Source organism: Diplotaxodon limnothrissa, linkage group LG10 (assembly GCF_057381915.1).
Source record: "Diplotaxodon limnothrissa isolate DT_005_m linkage group LG10, D_limnothrissa_male_GT1.1, whole genome shotgun sequence".
Lineage (NCBI taxonomy): Eukaryota > Metazoa > Chordata > Actinopteri > Cichliformes > Cichlidae > Diplotaxodon > Diplotaxodon limnothrissa.
In genome coordinates this window covers 16555821-16578979 of record NC_140605.1, presented here as the reverse complement: position 1 = coordinate 16578979, position 23159 = coordinate 16555821, and the positions used below count along the sequence as shown (strand labels likewise).

General features: G+C 40.6%; 1 protein-coding gene across 1 annotated transcript in view; it reads right to left on the bottom strand.

The window, feature by feature from the left end:
* Positions 1-22821, bottom strand: part of LOC146624147 (pecanex-like protein 3) — a 33607-nt gene extending 10786 nt beyond the window's left edge. The window contains exons 1-23 of the mRNA XM_085364484.1: positions 22405-22821; positions 21072-21563; positions 20285-20493; positions 20079-20184; positions 19563-19602; positions 19342-19437; positions 17167-18912; positions 9810-9939; positions 9413-9582; positions 9036-9093; positions 8775-8916; positions 8495-8652; positions 7617-7770; positions 7017-7049; positions 6749-6920; positions 6423-6533; positions 5905-5996; positions 4834-4943; positions 4415-4520; positions 4239-4331; positions 3996-4146; positions 2886-3030; positions 70-247 (exon numbers count right to left, since the gene is read on the bottom strand). Coding sequence (XP_085220610.1) covers positions 70-247; positions 2886-3030; positions 3996-4146; positions 4239-4331; positions 4415-4520; positions 4834-4943; positions 5905-5996; positions 6423-6533; positions 6749-6920; positions 7017-7049; positions 7617-7770; positions 8495-8652; positions 8775-8916; positions 9036-9093; positions 9413-9582; positions 9810-9939; positions 17167-18912; positions 19342-19437; positions 19563-19602; positions 20079-20184; positions 20285-20493; positions 21072-21224 — 4353 coding nt within the window. The 5' untranslated portion in view covers positions 21225-21563; positions 22405-22821. The remainder of the gene's footprint in view (positions 1-69; positions 248-2885; positions 3031-3995; positions 4147-4238; positions 4332-4414; positions 4521-4833; positions 4944-5904; positions 5997-6422; positions 6534-6748; positions 6921-7016; positions 7050-7616; positions 7771-8494; positions 8653-8774; positions 8917-9035; positions 9094-9412; positions 9583-9809; positions 9940-17166; positions 18913-19341; positions 19438-19562; positions 19603-20078; positions 20185-20284; positions 20494-21071; positions 21564-22404) is intronic.
* Positions 22822-23159: the final 338 nt, after the last annotated feature.

Genomic DNA, 23159 nt, shown 5'->3' with positions numbered 1-23159 from the left:
AAGCTGTTTCTAAAGTAGAACAAAATCATTTGTGACGAAAGAATGCTACAAATATGAAATTTTTCTAACCTTGCTGAAGAGAATGGACATGAAGTAGTAATCGATTAAGAAGGTCTCTGAGAAGTGTGGATAGTCGTAGTGGAAGAAGAGTGTGGTGAAGCACAGTGTGACGTACTGCTGCGATGGGGTACAGAAGGACGAACGCAGCAGCTTCATTCCAGCTACCGAGATAAAGAAAGCTCGGCTACTGGAGGGTTCGAGGAAGAGAGAGAGGGGGGGGGGGGAGAGAAGAAAGTGATTGCGTGTACGTGCTACAGTTTAACCCCTTTCTTTAGAGTTTGCAGAGAAGTGTGCATAATTTCACAGTGATGTGAAAAGAAAGGTTTTCGCAACACTTTATACAGAAAAACTAAATCCACCTTTAATTCCTAGAGAATTACAGTGGGGCAAAAAAGTATTTAGTCAGCCACCGATTGTGCAAGTTCCCCCACCTAAAATGATGACAGAGGTCAGTAATTTGCGCCAGAGGTACACTTCAACTGTGAGAGACAGAATGTGAAAAAAAAATCCATGAATTCACATGGTAGGATTTGTAAAGAATTTATTCGTAAATCAGGGTGGAAAATAAGTATTTGGTCAATAACAAAAATACAACTCAATACTTTGTAACATAACCTTTGTTGGCAATAACAGAGGTCAAACGTTTACTATGGGTCTTTACCAGGTTTGCACACACAGTAGCTGGTATTTTGGCCCATTCCTCCATGCAGATCTTCTCGAGAGCAGTGATGTTTTGGGGCTGTCGCCGAGCAACACGGACTTTCAACTCCCGCCACAGATTTTCTATGGGGTTGAGGTCTGGAGACTGGCTAGGCCACTCCAGGACTTTCAAATGCTTCTTACGGAGCCACTCCTTTGTTGCCCGGGCGGTGTGTTTTGGATCATTGTCATGTTGGAAGACCCAGCCTCGTTTCATCTTCAAAGTTCTCACTGATGGAAGGAGGTTTTGGCTCAAAATCTCACGATACATGGCCCCATTCATTCTGTCCTTAACACGGATCAGTCGTCCTGTCCCCTTGGCAGAAAAACAGCCCCATAGCATGATGTTTCCACCCCCATGCTTCACAGTAGGTATGGTGTTCTTGGGATGCAACTCAGTATTCTTCTTCCTCCAAACACGACGAGTTGAGTTTATACCAAAAAGTTCTACTTTGGTTTCATCTGACCACATGACATTCTCCCAATCCTCTGCTGTATCATCCATGTGCTCTCTGGCAAACTTCAGACGGGCCTGGACATGCACTGGCTTCAGCAGCGGAACACGTCTGGCACTGCGGGATTTGATTCCCTGCCGTTGTAGTGTGTTACTGATGGTGACCTTTGTTACTTTGGTCCCAGCTCTCTGCAGGTCATTCACCAGGTCCCCCCGTGTGGTTCTGGGATCTTTGCTCACCGTTCTCATGATCATTTTGACCCCACGGGATGAGATCTTGCGTGGAGCCCCAGATCGAGGGAGATTATCAGTGGTCTTGTATGTCTTCCATTTGCTGATGATTGCTCCCACAGTTGATTTTTTCACACCAAGCTGCTTGCCTATTGTAGATTCACTCTTCCCAGTCTGGTGCAGGTCTACAATACTTTTCCTGGTGTCCTTCGAAAGCTCTTTGGTCTTGGCCATGGCGGAGTTTGGAGTCTGACTGTTTGAGGCTGTGGACAGGTGTCTTTTATACAGATGATGAGTTCAAACAGGTGCCATTCATACAGGTAACGAGTGGGGGACAGAAAAGCTTCTTACAGAGGACGTTACAGGTCTGTGAGAGCCAGAGATTTTCCTTGTTTGAGGTGACCAAATACTTATTTTCCACCCTAATTTACGAATAAATTCTTTACAAATCCTACCATGTGAATTCATGGATTTTTTTTTTCACATTCTGTCTCTCACAGTTGAAGTGTACCTCTGGTGCAAATTACTGACCTCTGTCATCATTTTAGGTGGGGGAACTTGCACAATCGGTGGCTGACTAAATACTTTTTTGCCCCACTGTAAGAGTGTAAGTAGCAGCAAGTTGCTGCTAATAAAAAGTTCATTAAGTGAGCATCAGCCAGTGTGTCCTTAGCCAAAAGTGAGTTGGTGCAACAGAACAATAATTCCACTCACAGCAGCAAATCTACACAAAATGTGTGAAAATTAAAAAAATTAAGATGCTGCAATGGCCCCAAAAAAGTCCAGACATTAACCTAACTGAAATGCTGTGGTGGGACCTTAATGGAGCTGTGCACAAAGAAAAGTGCACAAAACTGAATGAACTGAAGCTTTAAAAGCTACTGAATCATCACAGTTTTTTACACGACTGCAAAGACTGCTGTAAAAATCTTCACTGTGGTTCTCACACTCATTTTTTGAAAATGACGAAAACAAACTACTACTTCTTCAAAGAAAAGAAAATCACAGGTAACATACAATATACTACTACACTGTTTAATGAAATAAAACCTGACAAATTTCTCTTGATGTTCACATTTTTAAAATCACCCGTTTCAAGAGTTCAATTCAATTCGAATGGATGTATATAGTGCCAAATCACAACAACTGTCCCCACAAGAAACTTTATACTGTAGGGAAAGGGGGTACAATATTAGAGAAAACACCAACTATCAAAAGACCAGAAGAAAAAAAAAAATCAGGCTCAGGGAGGGGCAGCTGCCACCACCGGTTGGGGATGATGGGAAAAAGAAGACAGCAGAGGGAGATGGGACATAAGGCACACATGGGAGAGTTCAACACATCCAGCAGACAGCACATGTTCACAGGGAGCAGAGATAAAGAAAAGTATAACAGTATAACATTTAAAATATTAACAGAACCAGGACGAGGAAATGCTTACTAGATGTCCAGCTCTTTGTGATTCTGGCCCACTGTTCGAGCTTCGGTGGTCAGGGAGTTCAGCACTACAGCTGGGTAGATAAAATATTTCTCCACACACTGAAGCCATGCGTACAGCTTCTCAAACCACATCAACTGAGCAGCATCTGGGTCAAACAGAAAGAAAAAAAAATATGTTACAAATGTGGAGTAATTCACAAACTGCAGATATCCCACCACAGCTGTGAAGAAAAAGAAAAGTGAAGTTTTAAAAGAGGTTCAATACACTAATTAGCCACAACAATAAAACCACTGACAGATGACATGAATAAAACTGATCTGATCATCACTGCAGGATTGTGAGATCAGTGTTACTCACTTGGGATTCATGTGGATGTTTCTGGGTTGTAACGATACTCCCAGAAACACCCATCCTCCTCCAGCAGGCTTGTATGCTCTACCACACTGCAAAAATGCTTAGAAATTGCCTGAAGAATTCAATAAAGAGACCAGGCCTGCCCACTAAATTTCAAAAATCAAGCCTAAACTGGCCCACAGGAACTATCACTGTCACCATCTCAGTGCCAGACACCCCAAGGCTCCAATGTCCATGTTCTGATGAATCAGAGCTATTCTAGTAGCACAAGGAGAATCTATTCAATATTAAGCAGATGCTTTTAAAGTTGTGGCTGACTAGCACTATTAAAAACATTGCAAAAATTGTCTGTAAAATATTTAAAGATAAACTCAAGAAGACATGACAGTAATTTGATCATTTTAAACAACTTCTAACACAAAAATCTTGAGATAAAATAACTGATTTATTTTTAGTGTTGAGTGTATATATTACTTAATATATATTACTTAATTAATCAATGATATTCAAATCATATTCAAAATATGCAGCTGACTGTTGTTTAAAAATAGTTATGTATTGTCTGGTGAAGCAGCCTATGAAGTTTGCCGGGAGTGTTTTCTCAAGAGCACTTTCAGCTGGAGATCTTACTTTTTGTAATTAGAACAACTTATAACATTTCAGTTTCCAAAGCCTGTTATACTATACATGTATTTCTAGATGTTGTTATTTTTCTGTGCATGTGAATGAAGATAAAAGATGCAATCAGACACCCACCTCGGACCTCAAATTGACTATACTCTTTGGAGCGGAGCAAAGGGTGAGCCAGGCAGAACCATGGCAGCTGTTTGCGGAGCTGAGGCAGGAGATAGTGTGTAATGAAGCCAACAACTCCAGCCAGGATGTATAAGACAACGCTAAGAGCAGGCTGCGGAGCAAGAGCAAAAAGAGAAACATTTTAATTAAGTCTATATACAAAAATGATGCGAGAGTAAGGTCATGCATACTGCTCCAACTAACTTGAAGAGCGATGAAAACTGTGCTGGCACTGATGGCAAAGGTAATCACAGCCATGAGGGGACAGATGACGAGGTCCGAATGAAGAATCTCTTTCTATAAATAGACAGATTGATTTTAAAGCTAATTAAATCATTACATAAAAATTAAACTGCAGGCTGGTGAGCAACAGTAGTTACCACAGAGTTGCGTAGCTTATCAGGAAGAGGGTCCTTGATTTCCACAGGGGGTTCTTCTGGGTTTCGGTTCTCCAGTTCTGGGAATAATTTAGACCGGACCAGTGACCTGATGTTACGGGTAAAAAGCATAAAAGAAAGAGTTACAAGAAATACCACAGAAAGATACAATCTATCATCAAAGTCTTCACAGATGATCAAGACAGCAGCAGTGTCTCTTGGCCATTAGCATCATTTTTGTGTCTTGGATTGTAGCTAACTTTGTAAAACACACAAACTACACTTTAGACTTGCTATCTATTGCTATCTATCTTGCTATATAGACTTCTTTAAGTAACTGTTAATCTATTCTGGATCTAAAAAGAAGATTCAATAAAGACTCCCAAGACCATCATTGCCGATATGAAACAGGAAATACTGACCAAAGGATGGTAGGATCGCTGCTTTGGCGGCTCAGGTGGTAGGATAAGGCCAGGAGTAGCCCACAAAACGCGGAGAACAGTACTGGAACATGGGCGTCCCCCCACGGTGCCTGATGGAGAAAAAAAAAAAAAAAAAAAGGGGGGGGGGGGGGAGTCAAATAGACGACTGTAATAGGAAAAACACGTTCAAACTCTTCCATGTCGTGTTCAGTAAGTTCACACCTGACACTAACATAATCACACATTAACAGCTCTTTTGGCGACTTGGCTTGCCTGAACATGTCAAGGAATAGAAACACAGCTTGCACTGTTTTGATTTCTTCTTTTAATTTCCAGCTGAATAGTCAGGGGAAGTGCATTTCTACCTTTTACCAGTTAAAAATCAAACCCACTTGTCACTGAAATAATATTGTTTTACAGTACACAGTCTTATTTCTTTATATTTTGCTTCGAAGGAGTTAGACCTGTAATTTTTAAAGTGATCTTGAGCAATAGGTATCCAGGCTTTCAAAGTTTTCTCTTTGGCCATTGGCTGCTTTTTCATTCATTCAGGCCAGTCCTTGGACAAGAATGTTCTGTTAAGCCGCTTAGCACCGACCAATGAATCATTCGACCATACTGAAAACCTTACATCGCCTCACTCTCTAGTTAGTTACTGTATTCACGTCACCTGCTCACCCACCCAGAGGGGTGACAACAATACCCCATCAGCCTTTTACAGCTGAGCGCTAACAATTACAGCAATGCTTGCCTAGGAGGTCATAATATTAAAAAATAAAGGTGTTCATACTAAATTTTGACTATCAAGCTCATAAGAATTGTACAAACTCCGTTTTTGCCCTGCATATGATCCGTATTTCCTCATTTTTCAATAAATTGCTGCAGAAGAGAGTGGTGGCTCACACACATAATACTGTATGTCTGCATAGATGCCGAGCCGGGAAGTGACACGCAATCACAAATGATCACTTGAGACATATGTGGAGAGTAAGCAGTCTACCTGTGATCAGATCACCCATGACGCACATTAATAACAGGTGCGAACTGGGACAGTCAGTCGGTTCAACTTACATTTATGGCACCGAGGCAAAATCCATACAGCAGGGCAGCCACCAGCACACTGCGTATGAGGCTGTACAGAGATGAAAGGGGGCTGGTAGTGGCTGAGGAAAGAATACAGAGAGATCAGACACAATTAGGCTGGTATGGGTGAGACACAACGACACAAACGGTAGACAACTCTCATTATTCTGTTTGGGCAGAAATACTCAAAGTATTTGTTTTTACTAGTTTCTCTGAGCAATGCACAAGCAGAATCTCTCATTTTTTTAAAATTTTTATTTGCATTGTTTAGTGAAGCCAGGCCTTCCCAAGGCGGAAACAATAACCATACATCTAACTGCCTACTGTGATAGTGTGTAGTGACCATTTTAAAAAAACAAAACAAACTTTGCTTTGTTCAAATGTACCAATAAACACAAGGATGTGTTCAAATAACCACATGGTTTTTAAACTGTCCTCCTAAAAATGGTCTAACACTTTCAACTTCCAAGTATTCGATTATCCCATTCGTGTAATAATATTCTTACCAGTTCCACCAAAAATGTGCATGTCAATCTGCTCCAGCAGACACATCACAAAAGTGTTGACCTGAGGTAGCAACCCAAACAGGAAAATGACTGGGAAACACAGGGCAAACACTGTTGGATGAAAAGAGGGGAAATTGTGTTTAAAAATGGGTTACAGTTTAAAAACCCACTAATCCTCCTCCTGCATAAAGCAGTGTTACAATCAGGATATATTAAGGGCTATTTAATTAACACTGCAATAAGAAAGATAGACCTGCATGTAGCAATGCTAGCACTGTCAATCTGAACATCAACCTGATGTAAAAGAATCCATGAATAATACTAACCAATGAGCACATCCCTGACACAGAGCAGGAATTGCGCAGAGAAGATGATGATGCCATAGAGAGAGAAGGGCTGCAGACTTCCAGAGCGCCCAGATAAGTCAAAGATCCAGATCATCACACAGCATAAGCAGAAGTAGACTGGCCGACTGTACACAATGATCCAGTTATGCCCCTTTTACATAACAGACAAGGAGAGAAACAACGTTATACCATAATTTTAAGGTCAAAAGTATTTTATAAAATGTGGATTCCTAAATCTACTACTCACATGCATGGGAGAGGCTGCATCTGGCTGTACACTCTAAAACAAAGAGGCAGGGAATTTAGGCTTCATGTCTTTCACGTGTATGTTAAAAATAGGAACGACAATTGCTTGGCTCTAGCTAACCAGGTTAACTGAAAATTGTTGTGACCCTTGGACTGGATTTTGAGCACTTAGTCTTCCTACAACAATGATGTTAAAAGATTGCTTTAAAACAAGTCCAGTATCATATTACTGGACTTGTTTTAAATTGCACAATTATTGTACTCTTGACAGAGGATGCGTTGTAAGAGAAAGTCTTATAACGGTCTTACATAGGCTAAGTCTGACAACCATTTGTTTTTCCCCCTTTTTTCTTTTAAATGAACATCAAATCTCTAAGCTCTAAGTAAGATTAAATTCGACAGGATATGATTTTGCCAAATCTCCACCTGTGCGATCTGTTTAGAGATTTTCACAGGACCAAACGGGGGTTCAGAGTTTAGTTTAGACTGAGCACTTATATGTTATGACATTGTAAGAACACAAGTTTTGGTCATACAGTGACGATTATTAAGTTACTTGCTGAAGACTTTTGGTAAGAGAAACAACATAAATAAGAGGTACCTTCAGTAAGGAGTACTGGCAACTAGCAATGACCAGGCAGAACTGGAAGACCCAAATGTCCCTGAAAAAGCCTTGGAGCAGCAGCAGGAACCCCAGGAATGCCACCAGGCTGGCCAGCACCACAGCAAACACGTTCTCTCCCACACGGCGGTTCCTGGGAAAGTAAGGTGCAGCAGTACATATTTGAGAAACCTCAAAATTATATCTAAATTTTGTCTTTGACTTGTAAATAAAATGTGCTTCATGAAAAAAATTAAACCAAATGTGTATTAAGTGTTAAGTCAATATCCCACTGGACATAAGTCCTGTGACAATGAGGAGGTTCATCCATTACAAACGAAACAACCCATTAAAAAAAAAAAAAAAAAAAACGAGTATCAGTATTATAGTAAAACCTTAAAGTTTCATCTAAATCAGTTTACAATGCATCCTGTATAATATCATGCCACAAGCTTCTATGTATTTGAAAGAAAAACACAGGATAACATTTTTCTGAGTTGTTGTTTAGTGAAAATATTTTAAATTGATCCTTTAAAAGAACTTTGCTTATGAATGAAAATCTTTTGCTTCAGTGTAAGAGGAAAAGCAGCCTTCAGAAATGATACAGAGTGAACAAATTTGTTGGACTTGTTAATCCATCTTCTCTATCAATTCTCAATCAAAACCATGGACCTGTTTAAAAGTGAACTCAGTTGCTTTTATAAGTTAAATATTTACTTGAACTGATAATTTGTCAAAACTAAAACAAAAACAAATGTTGTTATGTATTAATTATTTGAGGGGCAACAGAGTACATTTTGTACATTTTTCTTTGCTGTCACAGAGAAAAGTAACTAAATAAAATGTAATCCATTCTCTTTTCCAATGTTTTGTCTTACCTGTCTAATAAGGCAAGCAGAGCCAGTCGATCATATCGGACTCTCAGCCACTTTCCAGGCAGCACCCAAAAGCGATAGTACTGTTTAGGTTTGGCTTTCTCCTCAATCATCAAAGTGTTTTCTTGGGACTCTTGTAGAGACTCGTGATCCAGATCAAACTAGGTAAGAATTCAGAGATTGTGTGAATTAGGAAACAGGATCTAGAAGGACCGTCTGTGATAGTTAGCTTTGATGTGCCGACTGATGTCCTATTTGGAATAATCAATGAAGCACTGCTAACCTCGGGCATCTCCAGAGGCACCCTGCGCACCTGCATCCCCTGTAAAGCCCCTTGTCTGGGCTGTAGCATGGACAGGACTGGTGCCCCTTCTGGGACCTCAGTGGATGTGAAGCTTGAAGATTGGGACTGCCTCTCCCTTTCTCTGCAAGTGTAAAATTTCACAGCCTTGAATGTAGCTGTTAGTAATGTTTTAATGACAACAATAACTCTCGTAGTCTGTAGAAAAGAAAGACACTTGGCAATAAAAACTTTATAACTTACTGAACTGGGTCCTCATAGCCGCCTCCAGCAGGTCCAAATGTGTAGGATCTCTTTACTCCTGTTATATAACAGAGACACAGCAGAAATGAATACCCTCAACAGTGTAAAATCTGCAATCACAGACAGAGTATACAATAATGCAATCTGACAAGTGATTTTCTTTATGTAGATTCAAATACCAGTGACCATTACATTACAATTACTTTACATAATGCTTCAAAATAATAGCTCAAATAACAGACTGGTAACATTTCAAGGTAGCAAGTCCTAAGAATCGGTACTCAAGGAGAGTCCACTGTTCATGAATTCAGTCTCATATCTCCCCATTTAATAATAGGATAAACAGAATGACTGTCTAGACAAGACAAGGTACTTACCACTCTCGTCATAGAAATAGTGCACTGCCCCTTCTGATGTGTCGTCAAATGTTGAAGCCTCATGGATGCCACTGCGGGGTAGTAGAAGTGAAGAGGCAAACTGTAAGGCTGAGGGAAGTGTACGGGTGCGTGAATGAGAGGAGGTCCGAGCTCGCTGGAGGTCCTGGAGACTGCAGGAAGCAAACAAATGAATACAGCAGTTAATCTTAATCCTAAACTCAGTCCTCCTAAAGCTCACATCCTCCATGAGCTATAATTAGAATTATTTAATGAAAATACGACTTTATATAGACAAAATTTTAATCTGGGCTGTTATTCTTATGTCCATTATAATGTAAACATACTAATATGGAAGGCATGGCAGAAATATAGGGACATCTTTGCTTAGATGACAAACCTGGGAGGAGATCCCATGGTAGATGGTGGTGGTGTAGGGTTGCTCCCAGCATTGTGTCTCCTGCGTATGGCCTGGGTCCTCTTTACACTGCTGACTGATTCGTGTTTGCCCCCTTCCTCCGTGGCCATGGCTGAGGAAAGTTTATCATTTACATCACATTGTCAGTGTATATAATGCACATATCTAAGATTTAACTATAACTGCATTTTATCTTAATTCAGAACTTAGAATGTCCTTATGTTATTTATTCATTTATTAAATAAATAAGTATAAAGCTTAAGAGATAGTTAGGTTTCACACACCAGACTATTAATTAAAATTAATTTATTAGAAATTTTTCAAAGCATGACTCCATGTTAGCAGCAAGGACATGGGTTAATGAAAAGATTTTGCCTCAATGTGTTAGGGGTGATCGGTTACTGAGGTCTCAGCAGTGAGGTAGTAATCAGGGTTTAAACAATAATTTATACTCATCTTACTGATGCTTCTTATTTTTGTATTAGTAGTCTTTTCGGTCATTTTTCATTGCTAAACATTGTTTTAAATACTCCCATTTTATAAAAAAGAAAAACATCTGAACAGAATTGTAATTGAGCACAACAGTATTATTTACCAGCAGCACATATCTCACTCATGCTTTTCCAAACTGTCAAACCAAAAAAATATTTAAAATGAAGACAGTGAGTGAATAACAAAGAAATCAGATGCTTTCAGCCATCTCATTCTCCTCTCCTATGCTGCTGATGAGGATTCATTGGATTTTGCTGCTAGAGAAAGAGCACAGCTGCAGCCTCAGCCAAATTGTCAATTTGCAGAGGTAAATTAAGTTAGCAGTTAGTGTTTATAGTGAAGCTTGTGTTTTAACTTCTTTATCAAATTAGCCTAACAAGCGCTTTTTGGGTGTTTAAAATATTCATATAATTTGTTAAACAGACAGTTTAATAAAACTTTATTGGGTTTTCATTCAAAGTTATTTATTCGATTAACAGTTTTGTAAACCATCTTTTAGTGCAGATGGGAACACCTCCTAAACAACTATGTCTTTGCTAAAAATAAGTTGCACGTCGACCATAAATGGCACCAAAAGATGGTAGAAAATATTTTGCATAGTTTCTTCACATTCTCATGACTCAGGTACAAAGAGGTAAAAGCTGGATGATGCCTGAATGTTTCTGGTAAACTTGCATAATAAGGAGTTCTACTAAAATAATAAAGTTTAAGCACAGCAGTCAACATTTTAATTAATATTTCCAACTTTCCCCAACACTGTGCTTTAGTTACCTTTCACTATTCCTACAGTAGGCATATGTGTGACTAGTCGACTAACTGACTAATCGTTGCTGTTGTCACTAGTTGGTACCAGACTTACTAGTGGTTTAATCTAATTATTAAACTTTTAATCAATGCCAAATGTCGGTATATTATTGGGTCCTAAATGTTGTGCACCCATTTGCCACCAAATGGCACATCATTGTTGGGAAACTAAATCTGTTAATCTAGGCCTGATCTTTCTGTTAACACTATCAGAATGAGATCATTGTTACAAGCAGTGGAAAGGAACTTTCTCCATAAGGTGGATGGGCTCTGCCTTAGTTATAGGGTGAGGAATTCAGTTATTCGGAAGGGGTTCAAAGAAGAGCAGCTACTCCTTCACATTGAAAGGGGACGGCTAAGGATGTCTGACTGACTTTAGATAAGCAGAAAAAAAATGGATGGATGATTTATTGTTTTATTTTAGATTCTAACTTTTATTGAAGTGGATGTCATGAATTTCGAACAGTGTGCATCATTCATAATGCTTGGGACTTTTAAGTCGTGATTTATTAGATGTTAATTTGTCATATTTTAGTGGAACGTGTTTGGTTTTGTATCATCTTTAACATCGGTTTATTTTAAGTGTTTTTCATCTTTGTTGTCTATCTGGAGTATAATGTGTAATATTGATAATGCATGCTGCAAGGTGCTGCACATTTAAGCGGCATGATTCATTACTGAAGAATGTGATAAATGGTTTCAAATACCTATGTTATTAATTTTTGACATTTTCCAATAAAAGTTTCTCAAATGGAACTTATTACCTGAGTGTTCCTAAGTTTCAGACTAGTCAGTCTTTTTTTTTTTTTCCTCATTTAGTCGACTAAGAAATTAGGAAAATCCCTAGTATAACACACAGTGGAAACACCTGACATTAATACATACAGTATATAGGTAAAAGCTGCTCAGCTGTGGAAGCCCATGCCACAAAAATGCTGGTGCAAAGTTTTTGTGCTGATGGTTTTGTGCTGGGGGCTCTGGAACTCTGCAGTTATTGACTCAAAAGAGCTTTGAAGACTTTTGCGCACTATATGCAGTCAGTAAGCCAGTTCTATAACTTTACACAGTTTGAGCCTTCATTTCTGTGGTTCCTAAATGCTTCCAATTTGCAATAATACCACTTACTGATAGTGGAATATCTAGGATGGAAGCAATTTCACAAACTGGCTGGCATGCTTGAACTCAGTGAGCTCTTTAGAATGAGCCATTCTTGAAAAAATGTTTCTCAAGGCAGACTCCTTGGCTATGGGCTTGATTTTATGCAAGTCTGGCAATGGGAGTGAAAACGCCTGAATTTAAAGATTAAGAGGGACTTTTGTCCATATAGGGTATTATGTTACACAATGTTAAAATAATCTGATTAAATAGAATAACCTAAAAAATAAATTTGAATAAAATATTATTTTCTAAATGTTTTCTTTATTCTTGTTCCTGTGCACAAAACAGACACTTCAAAGCAGATTCTGTTACATCTGTAAATTTGAATGTGTTCTTTCAAACCCCAATCTCATGCTTTATTCCGTAAAGATACAGTTATACCTTTGTTTTGCCTGCTTAATTTCGAGCTTAGTTTTGTGAGGATTTTGTTAATAGTTTTGTTTTTTTTGTTTGTTTGTTTTTTTTTTAAACGGGCCCAGGGTAACTTCATTTCTTTGAAGCTCAAATGCGGCATCTCACTATGGTAAGTGCCCTCTGGCATGACAAGCCACAGAAGCTCTTATCACCAAGACCATGGGGTCCAGGCATTCTTAGTGCTGTTCTTCTATGTGCCACTACTACACCATAAAGCAACTAACTCATGACTAAATTTAATAAATTCAAAAGGTCAAATAATTTTGACTAAATAAATAAATATCAGTCAGCATTTTTCCTTTTTTTTTTTTTTTTAATCTATTGATGCCTTACTGACACTGTCCAGTTGCATGGGCAAAGTGCGAGTGAGATACCTCATTCAGTTTTCAAGGAACCGGGGTTAACCCCTTGATCCACGCAAAAGATCAGCCACCTCTGGCTGTCATTCCCCAAATGGCAGGGGGCGAAAAGCTAACAGCTCCTGTGCAGGGCAGCTATAGGTAGAATCCCTAATGTCAGGCATGAAGGCAGCATTAGGGTGCAAAACCTCCCTATTACAGTTGAAAACTACAGACATGATGTGTAGGTAGATAGAGCATGCAACTTACAGTTACTGTTATTTTTCATTGATGCTAAAGCAAGCTGTAAAAAGACTAAGACTAACTCTAAAACTGTAGTTAAATCTCTTTGGTGCATTACCAAAGCCAACATGGCAGCCTGACATTCCAGCCAAACACTTTAGAGGAAAATGCTCTTCCCTTATCTAGCAAAACCTGAAGGAAGTCTAACACAATTCTAACACAGCACTGATAAGAAATTTTGTTCGCAGCTGCACATCTCTCAAATACACACCCTCATAAAGTCAGAATACAGAAACTGCTCTTGCACTCTGAATGGTCTCAATCAACCTCAGGGGGAGACCCAACTCATTTAAATTCAGCCTTTCAGGTGCCAGTCTCAGCTAACTGCTCTGTGACACCTGTGACACCAGGCCCCTGTGCAAAGGCAGTGTCCACCGCCGGGCTGTGGAGAAGACAAGTTAGATCCATCATGGAACAATCAAAATCAAAGACAGCCACTGCTCCCTCAACCTGCTCAGGGAAACTGTTATAGCAGTGCGCCTGGCCATGGGTGAGCTCCCCTAATGTTTTGCCCTCAATTTTTTTAGGGAAAAGAAAAGAGGAGATTGTGTTTTTGTATGATGCAAACAAATATACGAACACCTTCAGACGTGGTGGACTATTGTGGGATTGAGTCTCCACTCCCCATAGAGTGGATTTCCTCTGTAGCTCCACTCCAGTGTTCAATGCACTGGGAACATGCGTCACACATAATGACAGGAGGTGTTCACTGCTCCACACAATCAGAGTGTGAGCCAGGCTGTGTAATGTCACACAGCAAGTGCCTCAGACATAGGGCTGCTCAATTAATCGAATTTTAATCACGATTACGATCTGGGCTTTCAACGATCATTAAAAATGACTGAGCCGATTATTAGCCCCTCCCTCATTTATCCGCAACACCTTAAAGGCCGGTCCGTGAAAATATTGTCGGGCATAAACCGGTCCGTGGCGCAAAAAAGGTTGGAGACCGCTGATTAAGAGGACCCGAGGGAAGCTCGGAAAGCTAAGCAGAAGTTATTTGGAGAGGAGAGTGACTGCTGTTGGTTGAAAAGAGAGGTAAAAAAACTTCAGTGGTGTTGCACACTATTTTATATTATTTTTTAAAGTCATTGTTAACCCTTTAAATCCGGTCAGAGCAGCACGCTCCGTGTTGTGTAACTATTTTTAAATCCCTGTAGAACCTGAACCGTGTAAGCTAGCGCAATAATTTGTTTTGCATATGAAACCGGAGGAGTTGTACTTACATCTGATGCCATCAGCTTGTCCTCGGTCACGGTTTCCTTCCACATAAAGCTTTGCAAAAACTGCATAAAAAGCGCTTGCAGGAACAAAAACATAATATTCCAGAAACACGCTTTGCCGATCCATCAGCTGTTCGTAACACTTCCCACAGTGAAATGATGCACCTGCTGTTTTCTTTGCAAATTTGCATCATAGGATTGTTTTTTGTTTTTCCTGCAGTATATAAAAACTGTATCTCCAAAATAAAACTATGAAGACACTCAAAATAAATTTCCTGTTGTTGTAAACTATTTTTTGCAACTTTATTGTATTTAAAGTTTTGAGGGATAAACCTCTTAAATTTCTCCAAGTAGAAATATATGTAAACAAAACAAAAGCGATTTTCAATATTTTTTGTAGTTTATTGCACTTTTTTGCAATTTATGTAATTACTATGGACTTAATGCATACATATTATTAAAATATGGGCTATAACAGTTGTATTGATGTATAGCAACTTGAAATGCTCCCACAAATGGCACTACAGCATGTAAAAAAAAAAAAAAAAAGCTCTGGTGGACTTGGTTCTATAGTACCCGTTGCCTACTGGTGGTGGTCAGAGGGCCCGGTGGCGCCAGTGTCAGGCAGCCTCGCCTCTGTCAGTGCGCCCCAGGGTGGCTGTGGCTACAATGTAGCTTGCCATCACCAGTGTGTGAATGTGTGTGTGAATGGGTGGATGACTGGATATGTAAAGCGCTTTGGGGTCCTTAGGGACTAGTAAAGCGCTATATAAATACAGGCCATTTACCATTTACCATTTAGGTCTTAAAGGGTTAAATAAATATCGTCAAATAATCGTGATCTCAATTTCAGTGAAAATAATCATGATTATCATTTTTGCCATAATCGAGCAGCCCTACTCAGACAGTCTGTATACACAACTGTTGTTATACTGTCTCTCCTAATCAGGACATAACAATTTTTCAGGAGCAGCAAGAAATGCCCCAAAGCCGAAAACCTGCCGTCAGCTCCAAGTAATTTATATATGTGCGACAAAGCCTCTGGGGCTAGGTGCCATTTATGGCCCTCCACTTGAAAACAGCACCCCACCCAATCAATGAAGCATCTAGTTTTCCTCATAACCACCTAACCTAAGGGGAACTGGCGGTGAACACTTTTGGGTCTCTCCGGTAATAGAGAGGCAGAAGATATCTGGGAGAAATTCGGCTGAGATGACGTCTCACATCCAGCTGCAGGGTGGACACACAGAGCTGAAAATCCTGCATCGCCAGCAACCTCTGAAGGATAACAGATTATGCAGGGCATCAGCCCCTCCAAGTGCAAACAAGCTCTTAATGAGACCATACTTCCTTTGCAAAACAGATTGAGGTTCTGGTGAAATTTCTACACAAAATCTTAGAACAGAAAAGCCGAAAAAGAAACACTGCATTTTACAATTACCTGACAAAATACGAGCCTATGAGAGTTGCAAATACATTGCAACATAGTCTTTTCTTGCTATTTGCTCTTATTGCACACTTGTCTGATAGTGACACTGTAAACTTATTGAAAATGAAAATTAAGTTGAAGGAATACACTGGAGTAGATCCAACAGGCGCTACTGAGACATAAGTAGAAGACATAACAGGACTTCTACAGTGATCTAAATATAGCAGCTCCACTTACAATGGTGCAGTGTATAATATATTCTTGAATGGGTATACAGGCATGATTTTAGATTTTTACAGAATCGTTTCCAGAGCTTTCTGATCACACCTCATGGTTACTTGGAACTAAAAAAAAAGTAATAGAATTTCAGCTGCTCTCTTATTTCCAAAGGAATTGCCACAGCACATGGAACCCATGTTTGATTTGGCACAGACTTCATATCAGATGGAGTTCCTGACACAACCGTCACCTCTATACTGGCTTGGGTATAGTGCACAATCTGATATCAATGTGCCAATGTTGTTCTAGGATCACCGAAGCTAATGATGGGCCAGGTTCATCATTGCAAGTGACCAATCACATTGTTGTGATGTCATGGTTTTGCGACGTGGAAAGAAATTCGGACCAAACTCTAACCTTAACTCTATAATTATAACCGTAACTCTATAATTATAACCGTAACCCATCCTAAACCACAACTGCCCCGTTTTGGATTTTAGTACACATTGGCAGTTTTTTCCATATGACAATATAACTTGCAATGTTGAACCTGGACCAATATTAATTATGATCACCAGGGACAACACCAACACAGGGATCATATCAGATACATCTAGTTAGATCACAGTACACTAGCTTGTGAGACCCCAAGGCTGGGTTTGTGTCTCTTCGCCATCTTAAATAAAATCTTTCACAAATAAGGTATATGTATTAATCACTACACCATGGAGTCATTACTCGTGATTAAATTAAGTACAAATTAATAGTGGTCTGTCATCAAATATATTACAGAAAAAAAATATCAGCAACAATTTGATGCCTTACAAATAGGCCTTACTATCAGCGACTCCCTATGAAGGTTAACTTTCTTAATTAGTTAGACCTCCAAACCATGATGAAAACTGTTTCAGTAGGGTAAGTTAAAACATATATTCTTGACTGAAAATTTGCAAACTCACCACCTCCAACAGCCCCCTCTTCAACCAGTTCTCCTGTTCTCCAGCCCATCTGGTTGCCAGTCCAAGAGCCTCCAAGTGAATCCAAGCGATGATGGTGAGCTCCAGCAAAGCCATCAGAGTGTATAGTCCGGGCTTCCAGATCAGACTTAGAGATGGTGAGAGTCCGAGGTGCAGGCGTGGAGGTGGAGGGCATTGCAAGCAGAGTAGAGGGCAGAGCCACTGCATTGCTCTGGCTTCCACCTGCCCCATCCATACTTAGCACTCTTGCGTGAGTCTTAGCACTAGCGGTGCTAGAAGAGCGTTGAGCAGCACGAGGATGTGAGGGGCCAGCAGTTTCGGGTAAATCCCCTTCCCTTGGAGTAGGCAGTTGAGCAGCAGGGGGAAGAGTCGATGTAATGCCAGTGTTAGCAAGGTCTGGAGAGTAGCAGGAGGTAGAGGAACTAGAGTCATCATCATCATCGTCATCATCATCTGAGCTGTATCGGCGCTGAGAGCCCAGGCTAGAACCTGCACTCATGTCACTGCCGTCGTCCTCGTCACTGGAATCCTCAAACAAACTTTCACTGTAAGCCTTAGTGCCGAGTCGATTGCGCACTGGTATGTAATCTCTGTGTTGTCTATGATTGTGGTGACGCCTGTAAGAGCCACAGTCAAAACTACTACTGCCAGCTCCAGCGCGCCTTCTTGGAGCTTTCCTTCGGCCTGGCCTGTGCCCCATGCTACCGCCGCTGGCCCGCAGCAGCTTTAAGTCTTTAGGGCGTACAACCTGCTGGGACTGCAGAGCAGGCTGCTCAGACAGTAAGAATGGGGTAGAAGATATGGGCAAAGCAGGCTCAGAACACACCAGACCCAGGGCCAGCCCTGAGGGCACTGAATTGGTCTGCCGAGGTGGGGGTAGAGGAGGAACTGGGACGTTCCTGTCCAATTCACAAACCTCTGAGTGGCCACTACTTGAAGGGGAAGAGTTCTGGAGAGGAGGGGGCTGTGCAATATCAGAAGGTACAGATGGCAGATCCTCTCCTTCAACAAGTGTCCGGTCTAGCCCCTGGCTGAGGGAGAATTCTTTGGAAGGGGAGCGTAGTAACACACTGTCTGACAGATTGTCAGTATCACTGCCATCTTGCACTGCTGAATCCTCTGTGGGCTTGTGGATGTCAGACCCTATCGCTGGTGCTGAGGCAGAAACCTGTCCATCTACAGGCCGCGACTGGCTGAATGAAGGACTTTCCAGCTGAGTTGAATCAGTTTTTTCACTGCGGTAACTGCTAACAGTGCTTAGCGTCTCACGGTCTGTGGTAGCTCCACCAGCACTGAAACAACTGTCTGTTGATCCAGCAGCTAGTGCTACTCCGCTGCGGCTGCCGGGGAGCTCAGTCCCAGGAGCAAAAGCCACAGGGTCAAGGCCTAAACCCAGCAGATTTTCACTGAGTTCTTCACTTAAACTACTCTTTATAAGAGGGCTTAGGGGAGTATCTCCCAAACTCTCAGATTCAGCAGAGGGGCCAAGGGGAGAGTAAGCCCCCAAATCATTGTCCTTGGAACTCTGATGAGACAACTGTTCTGTTAACATCTCCACTTCTTGCAAGTGTTCTTTCTCGCCTCCATCTTCTTGACTCGAGGGTGAAGGGGGGATAGACAAGGCTCCAGGTTCTTCAAATCCAGCTGACACTCCAGATACTCCTACAAGACCTTGGAACTCACCTCCAAGAGCGGCAACAATGCAGGATGAGACCCCATTCAGAGCCCCTGTACGGTAAGAAAACCAAACATTAGACTGAAATGTCTATGAAGGTTCTCAGTCATCCAGGTCATCGTAGTCAAAGGAGCTTGCAAAGAAAAGCGTCTAGACTTCTTTAAGTTACTTGAAGACGTTTCACCTCTCATCCGAGAAGCTTCTTCAGTTCTGAGGTCAAATGGTGGAGAGTCCCAGATATAAACCTAGTGGGAGTATCCCCCCACAGAGGGACAAAAGGACCCCCTAGACTGAAATGCACTTTTGCAAGCTGTAACACTGACGTTGTGAATTATGTTTCTCAAGATTCCATTTTTCCCCCCCCTTTCCTAAATTTGTATGAAAATACTGATATACTTACAGCCTGACTTATACAGGAAGGATTAAACATTGTTTCCAGTATCTAATGCTCATTTCTAAACAGTGAAACATAACAGACTTACTAATGGGGTCCTGGGAACTCTGACGTAGGATCTCACGTTGAGCTGACGTGACAATCACATTATTGCTTCCTTGTTCCCGCATTAACTCTTTGATATCTGAAATAAAAGGAAATTACAAATTTAAAACATATGCTTGGATAAAAATGTCAGACTATCTATTATATACATCATGATTTAAAATAAAAATATGGTATGCAGAATTAAAACATTTAGATGCTTACCCTTAGTACCCCCTGAATCCTCCAATTGAGGCAAGAATTCCTGAAGAGTAAGAAAGAATATACACAATGCTTTAAACCACCTGATACACATGATTATGCATTACGAAACCATAAGAACATCGCTAAGTACTTAAAAAATCCCCCCTTAGCTTGGTACTGAACTAAAAAAAAATCTTGCAAACTACTATTACAGGCATACTGATCATGGAAAATACAAATTTTTTTAACCTGGCACTAAGCCACGGGAGGTTCAGACCAATTAGCATTTAATGAGGAGCTACGAGTTAGAAAGATCATAGCAACAAGTGTACTTGGGTTAAACAGTAACTTGGTTTATTCAATCATCTGCTGTCTATTTTTTTAATTTTTTGCCTGTAGCCATACCACCTGCTAGCTTTTAAAGCTTGCTACATCTTGTAGTAAGCCTTAGTGCCAAAATTCTAATAGATAGAACTGGAGAAATGTTGGAAGCCAGAAGAGATAATGTTGCATGCTAGTAAATATGGTAATCCTCACCGACACTTGGTTTAATCCAAACAGAGAGTGCTGGGAGCTGCAACGCACTGGGGGTGTTGAGTTGACTTTCCGAAACACAGTCATCTCTACACCAACATGACTATCCCTGTGAAATAGTCACATGCAGGAAGAAATTTTTTTCCCAAAGAATTCAGCAAGTCACAGCATCGCAACAGGCAAGTTTTCTTTAAGACACATCACATTACCTGTGCTGATTCCCCTCATGAGCACCTGACCCCTCTTCTCCTTCTTCTGTCCTTGGCACTTCAGCTGTTAGTGAGGCCTGCTTTTTCTCTACAATCTCCCCAAGGTCGAACATTGCATGAAGTCGGTAGTTTACCACTTTAATGGCAGTAAAAAATACAGCAACCACAGCAGAGTACACACCTGCCACCAACAAGCTTGGAGGAAGAGCCTGACAAGGAGTTGGAATTTAAAGAGAGGAATTACAAAAATGAGACCAGGCAGTCACGTCAAAGAACTAGAACCAGGAAGGAAGCTTAATTGGAAATGAGGTGTTAAATATAGCTGGATATTTCAAACTTATTATGGAATTGTTTTAAATCAGGATCTTAATTTAACCACACAAGTTCAGGCAAACACCCTTAGTTTTTATTCCCCCTATTGTTACAAGCACTAGAAGTTAAACTATAAAGTTATTATCCCATGCATATGTGCTGAATGAGTCTCTCATACAGTTTACATCATTAAAAAAATGCAGTCATGTTATTCAAAACATAGTATTTGACCCATTTTACACATGATAATCCTGGGAGATGATTAAGTCAGTTGAAGTTGCCAATGTGTAAAAAGGGCTTGGGCATGCAAGTTAGAAACGGATTATTAAACTTCTTGAGGTAAATTTGTGATTTGACCTATATAAGTGAAATTACTTGAAGCTATCATGTCATCATGGCTAACTTCTGAAAACTGATTTAAAAGGATTTGTGCATTATTTTGGTAGCTCCTATGGTGATAGGAAAATGAACTTACCATGTACAGAAGAAAGGGGAAAGCCAGGAGAAATATCCAAAGGTAGAGGTGGAAGCAGTTGGAGAATGTGCTCTGGTGGGGATCCACATACCACCCTCCAGTGAGCGAAGCCCACACGCCCTGCCGCAGTATCTGAAGAGCTTGGGAACCCATCTCCACCTTCAGGTTCAACTAAAAGTTGAAACGCTTCCCCCAAGGCTGTAGCTCAAAAAACTGTGCAGCAGTTTGAGCCACGGTATCTTGTGTCTACGATGGCATGTCCATGGGGCATGGCAGGTTGACCAAGACTGTTTCATCAAGCACAGCAATTTTGTGTCTTAGATATATGCATACACTTCAGCTGAGATAAAGAGTCCTTGCATATTCTTGTGCCAGTATAAGCTCCCTCCCTGCACCAGCGTTGCCACACTCTAGCCCAATCCTCGGTGGGTAATCAGCAGAGTGACTTTTTGACACACTGGTAACCCAATGACTGCACGAACAAGTGCTCATCTGTGAGAGAGATCACAATTAGTCAGTTTTCTTTTATGAAGCTTCACTTTAAACACTGGATTTTATGGAAAAACAATCTTGAAAATCTAATAAAAATCACCAAATAAGTTTAGTGTTGCTCTTTTTGTTTCAGGTGCAACTTATAACGTCTATTTAGTATGTTTACTTTAACATTTTACTCTTTTCTTTCATCTGTCCTTTACTTAATTACATTAAATCACAGGACACTAATTATCCTTTATTGCAACTGAAGTGACAGAATCGTTTTAGTGATCGATAAATGCAAAAGAATAACATAAACTAGCAATGGCACGTGAAACAACGATTATAACAAACATAATTTGCCATTAGATGTCTTTCACACAAACAAAAACAGCTGTATGTGATATATGACATATCTGACATATTCGGTTTTCCGACAGCATGAACTCCCTATGTTCACGTCCAGGCCATTGTTGTGCCAGCTAGATTAAGTTTTGTGACAGGCACTAGCAAGCTAACTGGCAGCTCATCGTATATTACAAAGATTTCTGTGCATTTCTCACCTCTGGGCAGCCGCCAGTGGTTTCAGTGACCTCAGTGAATATGATAACATGACCTAAACCCGAAGATTATCTCCTCAAACTGCCTGACAGACAACATTAGGATACCTAATGCTAGTTACCGGCTAATGCTAGGCCGCATAAGCAAGCATTTCTATCTTGATGTCCCTATCGTTGACTGGGTAACTGTAACGTCACCCTAAAACAAGACAGCTTAACGCTAACCGCTAATAGGTAGGTGAAAGTCATTAGCTATTATTATCTCACGCTGGCTTGATAGATTTAATAATTGTGCTCACAGTGAGATGTTCTCCGATTTTGGATCCCAGCATAGCTCATAGTTAGCAATAGCTGTCCAGGTTGGCTTATATCCTCCTTCCGCATCCAGTTCATGCAAAATCTCAGCGCTTTCCGTCTCAGGATGCTAGCTAGGAAGGAAATCGGCTGTTAAAAAACTGTAGCTTCACTTTTTGCTGGCGTTAGCTAACTTATCGTTTTTCCCGAGAGGCCGTGCTCCTCTTTGGCATGACTGGGTGACAAACATCATGTATGGGGAGCCGTGGGCCCCTCTCATGACGAACAACAAATGCTTCTTGGTATAAACGGACCCTGTGTAAAAAAACAAAAACTAAACAAAAACAAAAAATGTTTCAACGAGCTAGCTCACTGGGTAGCTAGCTCTGCTAACAACTAGTTGACACACGCACGCAAGCACGCACGCACGGCCGCAAAGTGAGTGAGAGACCGAGAGAGATTCCCATGGCGCTGATTGGCCATGTGTACTGACGTCATGATGAGGACTTTTTCTTCTTCTTTTATTTTAAAATATTCTTAAAATGTAATGTTAGTACAAACCAATCAACCACAAAACTACCTAAACAAATTAATAAAAATAAATAGGTCCCGAATGTTTACTTTCAGGTCCTGGCATTTATGTAGACGTTTCTTATATATGGGTTTACCAGCTAGCTCAGGTTAATGTAGGCCAAGCTAACCCCCATTTAAGCCAGCCACACTGCTAAACTGCTCCCTGCAATCCCAAAAGACCCTCACC